The sequence below is a fragment of the Rhopalosiphum padi genome, chromosome 2 (assembly GCF_020882245.1).
Source record: "Rhopalosiphum padi isolate XX-2018 chromosome 2, ASM2088224v1, whole genome shotgun sequence".
Lineage (NCBI taxonomy): Eukaryota > Metazoa > Arthropoda > Insecta > Hemiptera > Aphididae > Rhopalosiphum > Rhopalosiphum padi.
This window is the reverse complement of record NC_083598.1, coordinates 80884575-80901937: the sequence shown is the minus strand read 5'-3', so window position 1 is coordinate 80901937 and position 17363 is coordinate 80884575. Positions and strand designations below refer to the sequence as shown.

The 17363-nt window shown below is 26.4% G+C and overlaps 1 protein-coding gene across 3 annotated transcripts; it reads left to right on the top strand.

The window, feature by feature from the left end:
• Nucleotides 1–1542: 1542 nt before the first annotated feature.
• Nucleotides 1543–8636, top strand: LOC132921248 (glutamyl aminopeptidase-like). 3 transcript variants are annotated; one of them, XM_060984166.1, is made up of 16 exons: nt 1543–1681; nt 2929–3130; nt 4003–4530; nt 4599–4860; nt 5029–5199; nt 5344–5441; nt 5511–5645; nt 5706–5867; nt 5929–6151; nt 6212–6336; nt 6399–6602; nt 7475–7694; nt 7776–7905; nt 7966–8079; nt 8193–8301; nt 8411–8636. In XM_060984166.1, the coding sequence occupies exons 2-16, from the start codon at nt 2960–2962 to the stop codon at nt 8552–8554; spliced, it is 2796 nt and encodes a 931-aa protein (XP_060840149.1). In that variant the 5' UTR covers nt 1543–1681; nt 2929–2959; the 3' UTR covers nt 8555–8636. The 3 variants fall into 3 exon arrangements, with proteins under 3 accessions (XP_060840149.1, XP_060840150.1, XP_060840148.1); XM_060984167.1 differs by lacking the exon at nt 1543–1681 and adding an exon at nt 2128–2246; XM_060984165.1 differs by lacking the exon at nt 1543–1681 and having other exon boundaries at nt 2801–3130.
• The last annotated feature ends 8727 nt before the right edge of the window (nt 8637–17363 follow it).

Sequence of the window (17363 nt, the reverse complement as noted above, 5' to 3'; positions counted from 1 at the left end):
ATTTGCGTTCAGCAGGACACATTTTGTGATGTTAGCTTTAATATTAGAATGAATTTACCTATTATAAAATTTAAAGGTAAGAATATTATCTATAAAATGTCATATGCTTGTATTGATATTATAATTTTACAGTGAGTTATAGCTATGTAAAATATTACAACTTAAAAATATTCATAACTCACTTTAAAATGATAATATCAATAAAAACATATGACATTTTCTAGATAATATTCTTACCTTTAAATTTTATGATAGGTAAATTCATTCTAATATTAAAAATAACATCACAAAATGTGTCCTGCTGAACGTAAATTTGCTATGATCTACATTAGTAAAACAGAGACTACACATGCGGGTACAACGTCCTCTCAATCTACTTTAATAGTTATAAAATAATAATATTGTTAATTGTTATACATTAATTATTTATCCTTTTTAATTTTTTTTTAGCTATCTTTTTTAAACTAAATCTAAATTTTATATTTCTTCTTATGTTTCTTGTAGAATGACGATTTAGAAAAAATTTAAAAAAATACCGTACTTCAAATACCTTCGGTTGATTTTTTTTTTTGTGGCAGAAATAACGACATTTTTTTTTTATTGAATACCTAATCATTTAATTACAATTTTATTTGGGTTGCGTATAAAATAAATAAATTACTTCTTAAAAGTAACTTTCCTAACGCTTATGGTATAAATATCCAACATATTATATGCTGTAGGATGAAACAATAAAATACATTTTCTTTTCCAATGAATATATCATAATTTATTATTGATCATTAACCAATAATCAATATATAAATAGTATATATAATACAAAAAGAGTGATTCATCGAATATGATCGAAGAATGAACACGTTTTTTTTTCTTTTAATAATGAATTAAACTAAATTCTAATTTTTTTTAATTTTTAGGTATATTAAAGAAACATATTATTTTAAAATGGGCGTACATTTTATAATTATTAATAACAATATACAAATACAGAATAATTTGTTAAAAAATCGTTATTTGTATTATCTAACAATAAAAATAATCAATTTTTAGTTTTGTTATAAAAAGTAGGTTGGTACCTTATAATAATTTTCATAATTTGTTTTTGAAATTGACAAAATCCATTATTAAATATATGATGATGGATATTGAATATTCGTCGTATATGTACTTCAAAAATAAATACTGGAGGTCTGACCCAATAAATTACCAAAACATATTACATGTATATTACGAATATTACATAGTAAAAATTATATAATATAACTACTGCAGGGTTAATTATGCTAATACATTTTTTAATGGTTTTAAAAATTTATATTGTTTTACAGATTTTGTATTCGTAGATATATGACGCCTCAAATACGTTTCGAATTACTAAAAGTCCAAACATATTAATTGGTGATCACTGATATACAAAATATGATTAGAACTTATCAGTTTTAACATAGCTTTAACCTTGACTTTTGAATAAGGTTACATAAAAAATAGATTGGAAATACATTTTACTTTCTCGATTTACATCATCAGTAAGTTAATTTATAGTGTCTCACTCTTCATATGTTTTTACTTATTAATAAGTTATTATCATTCTTCTAAAAAAACATACAGTTCCATAATTTTTATCTTAGCTTAATTATTGTCATCTGCAATTGTATTTTGAAGGCTTAAAGTTATAATTCAGGTGTGGTGTATTACATAAGACGTTGTTTAACCAATATTTTTATCTATATTTATTTTGCACAGAATCATAAATTAAAATATGTCTATGGTCTGAATCTTTATCTGGTTATTTGATTAGTTTTGAAGAGGTATTTATATAACGTATGCTTGCTAAGTGAATAAACAATCGTAAAAGTAATTTGTTTATTTACAAATATACACTTAGTTAATAAACATTTAAATATTTAATATAACTGTTAAACATATGCACCATTTGTGATTAATGTAAACTGCAGTATACTTTGAGCACCAATTAAAAAAATTATATAAAGTTCATTCAATATCTCATTGGGTATTGCGTAACTATAAAAAACAATCTTGATTTTTGTAAGCACTTACTACTTTGTTTAGTGAATAGTGATTAGTTACAAGGCTTAGTGCTGCTAAAATTTTTCATAAATTAATAGAATTCACACAATTAAAAATAACATTTTAGCCAATAAAAAACATTACACTGAGAGTTGGTCAAAGAATCCAAAAATATATATTTATAGTAAAATTATTAAAGATAAAAATTTGATTTTGAGGTAATCGGGAAAACAATTGTGATTACCTAATATACTAAAGTACCAATAGGCTATAACCATAGGCGGAGCTAGGGAAGGGCTTTGAGAACTAAGTCCCCTTAAGTTTCTGATTAGCCCCCAAATTTATACCCTAACTATGTACTTAGAATTTTGTATCTTATTCACAAATATACTATTTAAAGGGCATAATAACAGTAATTTTTTTTTAACCTAAAATTTAAAATTTAATTATTTAATAAAACAGTTAAATTTATTTTGTCTAAATCAGTTTTTTATTTTATTGTTTATTTTTGTATTTATAGTTATATTGCAATAATATGCAATACATTATTACATTTTAGTTTATTTGTTCATATTTGTATTGAAATATAATTAACTACCACATGCTAAACACTGGCTGATTTTTTTTTTGCTTTTTTTTTTTTTACAATACATAAACAAGATTATTTCTAACTAAATAGGAAGTTGTTAATAATTATTTTTATTAAGTAATCTGGGACTTGAGTCCCCCAACTAAATTTATCAAGCTCCGCCTATGCACTGTATATAACTCTGTCAGCAAATTGTATTATACTCGAATAATATATTATTTAGGAACCACATATTTAGGAGTTAATTATAAATAGAAATAATTAAAACGTAAATGATTTCGTATGGTTTAAATTCTTATGCACATTTATAGGAATATTCACTGTTTACATCACAGATAAAATATGACGACGAAAATAAAATGGACGTTTGTACTTATTTTGGCGGCCGTTACACTATTAACATTTATAACAATTATTATGATCAACCATACGATAAGATTGAAAAGGATTCCAGAAGATGAAAACCTTACGGAAACAGTATCAGCCGATAAGTTACTGGCCACCAATCATTCGGTGAGTGTTAGCAATAATATATGGAGACACAAATATTATATTATAGACTATATTAACATGTCTATAATCACAAATAGTGATTATATAATGATAATTATAATTATTATATGGTAATTAAAAATTATTATCAAATTTGTCGATTAGGAATGACATGAAGAAAAAACCTAGTTCATATAGTAATATAGGTAATACATTTGATATTATAACTTCTAATTATTATAATATTTAAATTATATTGAAAATATGAAATGTTTTTTGTTAAATCGTCTAAGTTTTTATTCTATTCAGGTGCTCTTCCTAGAATGTTGTACTCTGTATATACCACTAACCAAATTGAAAAAATAAAAAATAATTGCTTTTTTTTTAAATTTTATAAATATGAATATATTTTATATAATATTTTCTTTGGATTATTTTATATTAAATTAAAACAATATAATATCACCATTAAAGTAATTCGTAACTATCAATATGAGATATACGACAGTATGTATAAAATATCTATCAGCTACTCACAATATATACCTACAAATAATGTATTCATTATAAAATTTCAAAGAATTTCGTAGGTACTCGTATATTTGAAAGGGACTATTATTTAATTCTATATAAATATAATACAGCTATCTATTACAATTATATTCTATGATAAAATAGGTATATTCAGTACCTAACATACAAGAAAATGTGTTTTTCGATTTTTTTATTTTGACATAATCCCCATTTACCATAAGGATAATAATTTTAATAAATTTTCAACTTTTTAAGAACTTTAGAGTTAGATGTTTTGTGTAAGTTTATTCATTACTAATATATGTATACTATAAAATTGTATGATTATACTTAATGTATATCATTAATTTATTGTTTAGAGTATAATGGCAGCTAAACCATGGGAATCTACACATCGTTTATCCCCATATGTTCGCCCTCAGCAGTACTCTATTAATTTGTTCCCAAATCTTGAACAAGGTTCATTTGTTGGTTCTGTTGATATTTCAATAGTATTGGACACTGCTCAAAGTTACATTAAACTACATTCAAAAGGATTGAATATCAAAGAAACAAAACTAAATTCCAGTTCTGTAACATCGTTTTTATATCCAGAACATGAATTTTTGGTTATAGTACCCAATGAAGAACTAAATGCTGGGGAATACAAATTACAACTATCTTTTGAAGGTAGTTTATTAAACAAAATAGTTGGATTTTATCGAAGTGTTTATACAGATTCAAAAAGCCACGAACAACATTATATTGCTACTTCAAAGTTTGAACCGACTTATGCACGTTTAGCATTTCCATGCTTTGATGAGCCTCAGTTGAAATCAAAATTTAAAATAAGTTTAACTCGACCATCTGGTAATAACTACATAGCATTGTCCAATATGAACCAAGAGGTCAATAAAATAATTAATTGAGTTGAATTCAAACTTTGAACTGTTGAATAATAATAATAATGTTTTAGTCTGAAGAGGTCAATGTGCCTACAAATGGATTGACTACTGTTCATTTTGCAAACACTGTCCCAATGTCTACATATTTGGCTTGTTTCATTGTATGCGATTTTCAATCACTTGAACCTGTTAAAGCAGATCAAGGATTTCCATTAACAGTATATGCCAGGAATGGTCAGTCTGAAAATATGAAATATGCTCAACATGTAGGTCTCCAGGCAATTAATTTTTACGTCAATTATTTTGGAATTCAATACCCACTACCAAAACTAGGTATGTATTTACAAGTTTTTGTATGTAATTTTTGCATGGATAAAATTAAATTATGTTTTACAATTAATAAATTTGTACAAAAGAGATTATTGAATTATATCGACAGGGAATATCAGGTTTAATCATACTGAATAAATTAATAATCTAATACTTAATTGAATTGTTTAGATTTGATACCAATTCCAGACTTTCCTATTGGAGCAATGGAGCATTGGGGTCTTGTGACATTTCGTGAAACGTGTGTTTTGTTTAATGAACACATTAGTTCTAGTACTGATCAAGAATATGTCGCTTTTACTGTTGTTCACGAATTGGCTCACATGTGGTTTGGAAATCTTGGTATATTTATAAAAAAAAAATAAAACAAAAAAAAACTTAAAACCAGCTATCATTTAGTTTATTTATATGTACCTTTATTACATATTTTTTTCAGTGATATATAATTTTATCTTACCATAATTATATTATATTGTATCATTTTAGCAACTATGAAATGGTGGAATGATTTATGGCTTAACGAAGGATTTGCAACTTACATGGAATTTAAAGCGTTGAAAGGTATTCACCTTGACTGGGATATTGTATGTATATAAGAATTTTTTTTTTGTGATCGATTATTCTTTGTTATTATTCGTTAATTATTTTATTAGGACACATTGTTTCTAATCCATAGTCTTCAACCAGTACAATATCTAGATAATAAACTCAGTTCTCATGCTATAATACAAGATGTATCTCATCCAGATCAAATAACCGAAATTTTTGATTTTATATCATATGATAAAGTAAATTCATCGAATATCAATGAATCTTATTTTTACTATATTAATCATTTAATTTTCTAGGGTTCTTCTGTAATACGAATGTTAGAAGGAACGTTGGGTGAAGAAGTATTCAGGATTGGCATAACTGCTTATTTAAAACGTTTTGCATATAATAATACTGAAACTGATGATTTATGGGCAGAATTACAAACAGCTACTCAAAATACAGTTGAAGTTAAAAAGGTGAAAAATAAATATTTAATTTATAAACCTAGCTACAAATATTTTACTTAAATTAAAACAGGTTATGGATACATGGACACGACAAGCAGGGTTTCCAGTAGTATCGGCAATAAGAAATGGGACTAAACTTACCTTAAAGCAACAAAGATTTTTATCCAACCCAAATGTTGATTCTTCTACCAACTCATCTCTATATAATTACAAATGGGAAATACCTATCACTTACTTTACTTCAAACAATAATACTGTGCATAAGTTTTGGTTAAACAAAGACGTAGATTCGAGTGAGTGTTTAGGTTTGTTGAAGGATTAAATTGATACTAATTAAAATGTTTGTTTTAAAGTTACAATAGACATACCCGATGCTGAATGGATAAAACTGAATCATAGACAAGTTGGATATTACATTATAAATTATTCGGAAAATGATTGGTATTTATTTAACAAGTTATTAGGAAAAAATGTCGATGTAAGTGTTTGGATAATATTTTTAATCATTATATGATTATATAAAAAATGTAAAATCTAAAGGCAATAAGTGCTGCTGACCGTTCAAATCTTATTCACGATGCCTTTAATTTAGCAAATGCTAATTACTTACCATATGGGATAGCGTTAAACATGACAAAATATCTATCTTTGGAACATCATTATGTCCCTTGGGATGTAGCGGCTACAAACTTTAATACATTAAGGAAAAATTTATATCAACGCCCGGCACACAAAAATCTTGAAGTAAGTGTATTGAAAAATTGTTTACATATATATGTTAACATTACCGGTAACATATATACAGGATTATTCATTTATCAAACAACACTCTTTATTTCAATTTATTAATGTTTTTGAAAATATTTTTTTATATAGTTTCAAATTGTTAAAAAAACAACGTTTTTATTACAAATTTATATTTTTAAATATTTTTTATCCTTAATTTTTTAAGTTTTTTACTTTTTTGAATGACAACATAGATTTTTAATTTCATATTCCAAAGCATAATCATATTTTGAGTATTTTGATACATAAAAATCGAAATTAGGGCGAATAGTTTATGAGTTATACTTATTTAAAGTTTAGACAAGCAGCGTAGTGGACAAACATTTTGCCGGGTAACCCCGTACCACTTGACTCTGTGCAACTAAACTTTAATACATATAACTCATAAACTACTCGCCCTAAATTCGATTTTTTATTAAAAAAAATATTTAAAAATATAAATTTTTAATAAAAACGTTGTTTTTTTAACAATTTGAAACTATGTAAAAAAATATTTACAAAAACATGAATACTTTTTGAAATAATGAGTGTTGTTTGATAAAAGAATCTCCCTGTATATATATATATATATATATAAATTAAATAAATTAATGGTATAATGATATTATACAACAATATAGATAGGTTATTATGTCCAGCTAAATTCAAGAATATTTTCAAACTTTGTAGTTAAAAGTACAGCATACAATTACTAAGTGTATTTAATTATCTTGTTGAATACTATATTCAAAACACAATTAGATTATTTAAACGTATTTAGTATTTACCAACAGTATTAGTGATACTATCAATTCGATATAATATCTTCAAGAATTTATTTTATATTTAAGAAATATGTACGACATTTATTGGGAACTATAAAAGAAGATTTTTGGAATGATTCAATTGATAGACCCTTTTTACAACGTAAACTTCGAGGAGTTATTCTCAAATTAGGATGTTTATATGGTTTACCAAGCTATAAAATAAAAGTATATGAATTATTCAAACAATTTTTGGATGACGAAGTCAAGCCTAATCCAGATATTAGACACACAATTTATTATTATGGTTGGTATAATTCCAATATTTAATATAAATAAACTGATAATTCATTATTTAGTTAAAATATTAATAAGACCTGTTTTTTAGGAATGGCTCAGGGTAATGCTAGTGAATGGGATAGACTGTGGAAATTGTTTTTAAATGAACAAGAACCTCAAGAAAAAGATAAACTAATGGAAGCATTGACTGCTTCAAAAGAAACAGAAATATTAACTAGGTAAATTGTGTTCACTTAATTTAATTCGATTTGAATATAATATGTTTTGTTGTTTTCTAGACTATTGCAATATACAAAAAATGAAAGCTATGTTCGTTCTCAAGATTATATCTTGGTCATATTACAGATAAGTCGTAATCCTGTTGGAACTCAACTAGTGTGGAACTTTTTGAGGTAAATAAATATTTATATTATATACATTATATCTTAATTCAATTTCAGAAAAATAGGTTCAGGTTTTACACGAAAATTTAAAATTTAATGTAATATAAACTTATGTTTTTTAGGGATGAATGGCAGTACTTAGTTAATCGTTTTTCTCTTAATGATCGGATACTGGGTAGACTTATTCCTATAGTGTGTTCTCATTTCAATACATATGAACGCCTTGCAGAAGTAAGATCATCATTTAACTCTTTAATAATAAATTTGATTTTAAACTATCATTCAAGATTACCATGTTTCTTTTATCATACTTAATTTATACATAAATTTATTTTTGTAGATGAAATTATTTTTTGATAAATATCCCGATGCTGGAGCTGGTAATGCTGGCCGAAAAACTGCACTAGAAGTTGTATCTAATAACATTAAATGGTTAGAAAAAAACGAAGTTACTATTAGTAATTGGTTGATTACTTTTAACTAATTTTTAAATTAGGTGAAATACATTTTTATTGATCTTTTCGTAAACATTAAACATTTGCAATATTAATATTTAATTATTATTATATTCGTTTACGTTTATATTGATCCTAATTATTTATTCCATTTACAAATTAATAAAATAAAATGTCTACATATTAATAAAATACAATAACATTTTTGTATTACAACATATTGTATTGCGATTGTGACAACTATAACATAAAATTAGTTTATCTTTAGAGGATTTTGAAAATTTAAAATCCCTGGTAAATTTTTATGAAGGAGTAATAATTAGTTCTAATACAATGTTGTATTTAGTATCAAATATAAACTGATAACTGCAGTTCAGTCTAATTTTAAAACCAAAAAAAATGATTATCAATTTAAATTACATGTTAAATTTGACTGCAATAATACATTTTTGTATAGAAAATGATTTTGAGTGAAAACGGTCTACAGGCTATACTTTAAGTGTGTTACTTGTAATGTTGCATTTGCATATAACGTTTTTTTTGATTCGGCTAAATTGAATTATCATGATAATACGTTTATATTAACACCATATAATGCCATTTTTATTTACTCAAAAGGTTATAACATCTTTCTATAAATACCGAAAATCTGTGAAAATAGGTTTACATTATGATTATTATAAATAAATAATTTCTTAAAATAAATCAACATATTTTGAAAATTGTATGATTCATAATAATAATAATAATATGTAAAAGTTGTTAGTTCCCACAAATAATATTTTTGACTTATTACAAAATTATTTACACAGTTTTCATCGTTAAAATACGTACTTTTGTTTAAATATATATAAAAAAGTGTGGGCAAGTGGGTATCAAAAATTTCAATTAACCATGAATAGCTTAAAAAAAGTCAAAGTATTTTAAATAGATAACGCTAATAATAAACACATGGTGAAAATTTCAAGTATTTACAATGATTTGGTTTTGAGTTACAGTAAAATAAAAAAATCGATTATGTCGAAAACTGGTTAGGTATAAAAATGTCCGTTCTTCCGTTATTTTTTTAGGGGTTTTCCTGACGCTTTTGAAAACTACTGGAAATTTTTTACTTTTGATCCCCTCAAAGTACCAACTAGATTCATTTTCCTTTTCAAAGAGGGGTTGAAGTCAAAAATCAAAGCACTATTACTACTCTAAAACGTGATGACAGACACAAAAAAAAAACACACATCATTGTAAAATCAATACATTCATCACTCCGTTCAGAATCTAAAAAATATAATAACTAAAATAACCGTCGTAAAATCATAATTATAATGATTAATGAATAATATCAAATAGGAAATTTAAAAATAGTTTATAAGAAAAGTCATAATTACTATATATTGACTATCTACAACTGAACAAAATGTTATTTGCTACAGTAATCGCCTATTGGCCTATTGGATGAAGTAATATTTTTCAAACACGCATATAGTGAAACATTCTGCATATATCGTAGAATGAGGTATGCTAAAAACAATTGATATTTTCGATTGGCATCTGTGGTGTTTTAGATAGGTATAATCATCTAAAATCGGTATTTTACAGTAAATTTAAAAGTATTGAATAGAACATCGGGACACTTTTATGGTATTAACAGTTATTTTATTTTATGCATAAATAAACAATCAACAATAAACTAACAATATGACGCGTTTTATAACGTCATAGTTTTAACTCTGCACACTGATTTGGCACAATGCAACTTGAAACTTTTTAAAAAATAATACAGTGTTTGCGCTTCCTCTCGCCGGTGGTTTAAGCACACCGGATTTTAAAATTTCTGTTGTGATCGGAATTCGATAATATACTTTTTCACCGGTAGCCGTGTTTATAGGTTTTGGCGTACTCCGTGGCGTTGACGACAGCAGCGGTGGCGCTTTAGGAGCCGGTGGTGGGGGCGGCGGAGACAATGGTGTCGATGGTACCAAATGCGAATCCGAAGGTTTCGGCATCGATGACTATTATTATTATACTCACTGTCGAAACTCCGAATGTATCTGGTCGACTGTAACCGTGGTTATCGGAGAGGGCGTTCTAGTTGACCCAAAGTCATGGCAACTAGCCAACTCCAACGATGGATGATTCAATGCAATGATATTTAAACGATTCTTCATTACATCTCCTGCGCACGAAAACATACAAAAACATGTGTAGTAAAAATAAAATTTATTTATCGTAAATATCATAAAGACGTTTAAGAGAAATGTGTTACTTTCTAGGATTTCGTTCCAGGCTTTAAGTGATCCACACTTCCGAATCTATTTTTCAGTATCACCTAAGCAAACGAAAAAGGTGTGGCATAAGCACATACGTGTTTTTAATGTAAAAATAATGTATACTAATAGATTGTCAAATGTAAATTATTTTTTATAGAAGACAATTTTATTTCAAGGTCATGAAACATCGTATTCGACATATTGTGACAATTTGTTATCGTTACAATTTCACGCTCAAGTCTTCTGAGTTTATTTTCAACTGTCTCTGTTATCGACTGCTGGTCTTTAGATAATTTATCAATCTTGTCGTGCAAACGTTGCATCGAAGACGCGTACGATTTGTCGGTCTGCGTGTGTGGTTGGGCCATATTCGTTAACAAAGATTCTTCATATTGACGTAACTGAAATTGAAGTAAAAAATCATTCCGTAAAATCATATTTTTATTTTTATTATTTATAAATTAATAAATTACAGTTTAACGGACATAGGTCTTTAAAAGTATATCTAAAGATCAACTTTCAATTAAATAATTTAAATAATTTTGTTTAAATGGTACTTGTAGATATCTCGACATTATTGACGATATTTGTTTTTCTTCGCCGTGTGTGTCCATATCTATATAATATTAATCATATAAGGTATTTGCATAATAACAATTAATATCATCCATAATTTATAACAGTTATTACCTGATAATTCTGTCATTATTTATTCTAATACTAAATTTTTTTCTTTCATTCTTTCGAATTCTTCTTTTGATATTTTATTATCAATATATCCCGATACCGCATATTTCACTGCCGGTAAATTAACTTGTACCTCCGTAGTTTTATATTTATAATAAATAATCGTTTTAAGGTAATTCTGTAAAATACGATATAATACGATACGAATATATTTTTTGTTGTGTTCATATATTCTCGCATTTATTGGATACATTCATTATTATTTATTCCTATACTCCGTTCGCCGTAGGATGTGGTTACTTCTCACCCATGATTGGTGTTTGCGATACGACAAACCAAAACGCGTTGGGTTTTGTGCCACGTATTCTTGGTGAACAGAATTCCGACGAGGTAAAAAATTAGACATTTAAACCACTGCAGTACCGTACCTATTTTGCCTATACTATACGCCGGACAATACTTAATGTTTATGCAAAGTATGTAAATCAATATTATTATAGTGTACATTTAAGAGAACGTTCTACCTGCATGTGTTGTCTCTGTCTAATTAATGTAGATTTACCTATTATTAAATTTAAAGGTAAGAATATTATCATCTAGATAATGTCACATGCTTTTATTGATATTATTATTTTAAAGTGAGTTATGAATATTTTAAAGTTGTAATATTCTACATAGCTACAACTCACTTTAAAATGATTCTGAACGCAAATTAGCTATGATCTACATTAGTAAGACACAGGCAACACATGCGGGTATAACGTCCTCTTAAGTCTTAACATCTCATTTTTATCAGTATTTACAACTTTTTTTAATGTAGTCTATAATGTATTATATATGGTAGATATTCAATATTTTTAAATTATATATTTTTGATTATAATATAATAAGTTTCATTATAAATTGATTGTTAAATTCAGAAAGACAATAAGAATTAAGAATAAGTCTAGAATGAAGATATAAACTCCCCTTCTAAAAATGTACTCTTTTTTTTAAACATCTACAGGAACGGTTAATGCTTATTTAATTACGAATCTATTGCATCAGTTTCTGCTTAAACCCGTTCATAGCCATATAATATAACAACAATTTTTGAATTTAGATTTTAGATAATTTATTATAATGTTTATACGAGTATTATTTATACAATGTATATTATATCTCTTTTCAGTGATGTCAATGGATATTCTCTCTATTCGTGTCTTCGCTGTCATTTTTTTCTTTTGATAAAATTTACTTATTATATAATATAGATTGTTAATAAAAATACTAATTTATAAAAAAAAAACAATTTATATATTTTTAATTCTAAGCGTATCGATGAGACAATGAATTTATTGATATATAATATATATGTAGATATTTATCTTATATCTATGTATACGATAAGTTGTCGATAGAATGCTTCGATTTTCAAAGATGTGATTTTTTTTTATTTGTGGAACAGGAAATTATAGGTATAAGTTTTTAATTTCGTACGTTCAACAATTTTTTTTAAATTTATATCACAAAAAATCTTTTATTTGAAACTTGAATTAAATGTAACAAAAAAAGGATTATAAATATAAATACACTTAAATGTCACTCATAATTAATATAACACAATTTATTAAGTATATTTATTAATAATTATTTGCGAGTATAATTTAGTATTTTATACTTAGACCGTTAGTTGTCGCGATCACACGTATACTAAAGTTTTGAAATGTTCGTAACGACAAACATCGGCCATATCGTATCTTAATATAATTTTCGCTTTATCTATGTTTCAAACAGAGGTGGTTTTGGATATAAAATCGGTTCTTATTCACACTTAAAAGAGGTTAAAATTAAAGATTTTCCCAATACTTTTTTTACAATCGGGTAAAGCAAACTAATAATGAAGGAAAATTGGAATACTTACACAAATCCAAGATTATTATTAAAATAATTATTTAATAATCATGGTTACCAAAATTCTAACAGTCTTAACATTCTTAGCTAGTTAGCTCAAAATCGTTTTTCTTCGTTTACAAAGGTTATCATATGTATTAAAATTTAACAAAATATATTATATTGATAAAATCAATAACGAGTTCCATTCGACACCTACTATACAACAGAACAGTACCTACTTGCCTATATTCTTTATTTCTGTTATACAATTATATTCAATATACATTATAGTGGTTAATATAAAGGAAAATTACCAGGTTAATTATTATTTTAAAAATTAAACATAAAAATATAATGTATATGTAAAAAAAAATCGAGCCGTCGCGGGACGTCTGGCAAATGTGAAACATCAAACATTTTCATTTTGTAATAATGTTGAAAATAGATGGTGAATAAGATGAAATAACTTCTAAATTAATGTCATAAGACTATTTTGTTTTTTATTTCCATATGAAGTACTTAAAAGATTTACAAAGACATACAAAAATATACAAATGTATTAATGCAACAACTTTAATGAATATTATCTATTGCTTCGTCAATTATTTCTGTGACAGTAGCAGTTGATGCTTCTAATGGTACATTTGCTGGTATCAATGTAACAATTGGACGATGATAACTGAAATATGCAACAAAATTACGTGACATAACGTTATTATGGTACCTTGTGAATACTCCATCTATAGCAGTTCCATATCTGGTTGTTGCTTCTCTTGGATCATTATTAATATGCAAACTAAATTTTTCTTGAAGGAATGTAATTAATGGTAATAAATTGTCTCTAGCGAAATTGACATTAAAATCTCTTGCTAAAATTGATGGTAATTTATCCAAATTCTCTTTCAAAAGCATCGATCCTTCGTGACTATATGAAAGTAATCGCCGAAGTAAAAATGCAATGATATCGTCAATTTTTTGATTGGGTGAAATGTATACAATTACCATGAGAAATCTTCTTCCGTCATCCATAACAATTTGAGAAGCACACAGGTGACCTACAGGTGCTTGATTTACGTTAATTTCTGTAGCATTTTGTACCATAAGATCTATATTAGTAGTCGAAGTGTGAAAAATATTCGAGTTCTGATATACGGCAACTCCAGCAGCTCTAACATTTTTTCGTTTAAAGTGAGCAATACAATTAAAATTTGGCAATTCGAATGATTTATCATCAGGACAGGAAGCCATGTTCCAGATAATAACAAGAAGTTACTTTTCTGAGAATAGAATCGTTTAGATCTAAAGCATGCTTGTTGAGACTTTGGCAGTTCAGAGTATAAATGGTCAATTCTTCTCTTGATGTCATAAAATTAGTTATATCTGTTTGTAAAGTAGTTAATGTGTTTAATGATAATCTTTTGAACTCTTCTTGCAAAGATTCCATGATAAACTAACCTAACTAACCTTTGGCTCGAATCAGTAAATTGTGCATCGGGATATACATCAAAAGCACATGACGGAGACATTTTAATACGACCTGCATTTTAGTTACCTTGAAATTTAATTATTTTCTCTGGTGGCGGTGCACTGTCTCGTTCCAATATTTTCGTTATATTTTCACTGTCACCGTCACTCATATTTTAATAGAAAATATATTAAGCAATATATTCAACGTAATATACAAACAATATATTTATACTAACAGAGAGAGGGAATCGCCGAGCTAAAATAATGTTGAAAATTATTATTATAATTATTATAATTATTTATTATTATTAATATTTTGCCGAGCTTCGGCGAATTGAGCCGACGAGCCACGAGTGGGGCATGGCGACGCGTCGCCACACAACAGTCGGTCTCATTACCGCGCCATTAGATGTTTCGCATCAAAAAAATGTTTTTTGTTTGAGATACATTTTGTATGAATTGTTACAATTTACTAATAAAAATAGATAATTCACATGAAATTAAATTTTCATTAATTTAGTAACTGGCTATAGTAGTATAGACAGTATAGTACCATCATACTATCAAATGGTATGTGTATATTTAAATATTGAATAATTATTTAGATGAATATTTTAATGAGCATATTAATAAAAATGATTTAATGTAGGTACATTAGAGCGTTACTCACTTACTTTCAATCAAAAGTAAAAAATTCTAGTATTTTTTTTGTAATTTTGAAAAATAAAAAAAAAATGATGGAAACCTGGAATTTGAATGTAATTCCAATATTAAACAAAATAAATTGGTTGTAAATTAAAAACAAAGAATTGTAGATACTTGAAATTTCCACTGAACATTTAAGAAAAAATTTTCAAAATTATTTGACTCTTTTTGAGCTATTTATAGACATGTGAAATTATATATATATATTTTTTTAAATATCGATTAGAAATTATTTGATCAAAAAGTTTGGCAAGTGGGTACCGTATTGCCATTTATAAGATAGTGAGTGGGTTACTGTTATGGGCGTGTTAAATTTGACTTCAATAATACATTTTTGTATAGAAAATGATTTTGAGTGAAGACCGTATACGGGCTATTAGGCTATATGCCTATATCTCCAAGTGTGTTGCAATGTTACATTTCCACATAATGTTTTTTCAATAGGGCTGAATTTAATTATTATGATAATACTCAAAAGTAAATAACATTTTTCTATAAATACCGTAAAAACTTGAAAATAGGTTCACATCATGATTATTATGAATAGATAATATCTTAAAATAAATTAATATATTTTGAAAATTTCTTTGCTTATAGTATGTGGTTCATAATAATTTGTGAAAGTCTTTCCTGTTTAGTTCCCACGAATAATGTTTTTGACTTATTACAAAATAATTTACATCGTTTTCATCGCTAAAATACGTAATTTTGTTCAAACATCTATAAAAAATAACTATTTTTGTATATTTTTTAGATTTTTAATTCTAGTATGAGATGCTTATAACTTATAATGTTTTAATTTTTATAGGTGATCTTTTACTATTTATCCTAATTCCTAAGGAGACTTTTAGATAATGAATATTAATTAACATTATTATTAATATGAATAATGATTATTGATTAATAAACGTAATACATATGATAATTATTTTTTTTACTTTTAAAATCAGATTGTACTGCGGTCTCCAGCTTATACTATATTTAATAATTGTATTTTTTATTTATTTATTTATTTATTTTAATATATTTATCTACGGGTACCCCAGACCTCTTTTCCACTCTTTATTTTAATACATTTTTATAGTTTTAGTAAGATAATTGGTAATTTCAAAATGTTGTATTAAATATATTTTGTTTTGATCAGGGCAGTAGCGTAATTACCCTCGTGAGCGCCCCGAAGCAAAATATATTTTTCGCTCTACCTAATATAAATTCGATTCTTTGACCTTTGTCATTAAAACTTTGTGTGACCAAATATATGTTGTTTTTCTTTTATAAGATTAACCCAATCACACTTATGTCACATTACATATTTTGTTTCCAATTAAATAAAAATAAATTTACAATTACACAAAACCAATATTATTTTATTTGTTATTTTGCACCTCGAGGCAACTGCCTCTGTTGCCCCTCCGGTAACTACGCCACTGGATCAGGGGCATCCTCAACCAGGAGTTGATTGTGGACTTTAAATAATCTTGGTAAATTGTTATTCCAAACACATATTTTTGTACCTATAACTTACTATAACCATAAAAATAGACAAAATAACAAAACAATATTGTCGTTGGAACAACTGTTTATAAAATAAAAGGATTTATTTAAAAAGAAAATAATCCTATAAATACTATGGTACTATATTTATAGTATTTACTATATTTCATCTTAGTCAATGGGTATTTCGTATATTATTTGTTTCTAAACAATATGAATAATAATAATATAATCACCACGGTTCAAGATATAATAAACCGTGGTAACCGTAACGAAGTAAGATAAGAGTTTTATCTGCATCGTGGTATTCGCTAATCATTGTAAATAAAAGATAACAGTATTTCAC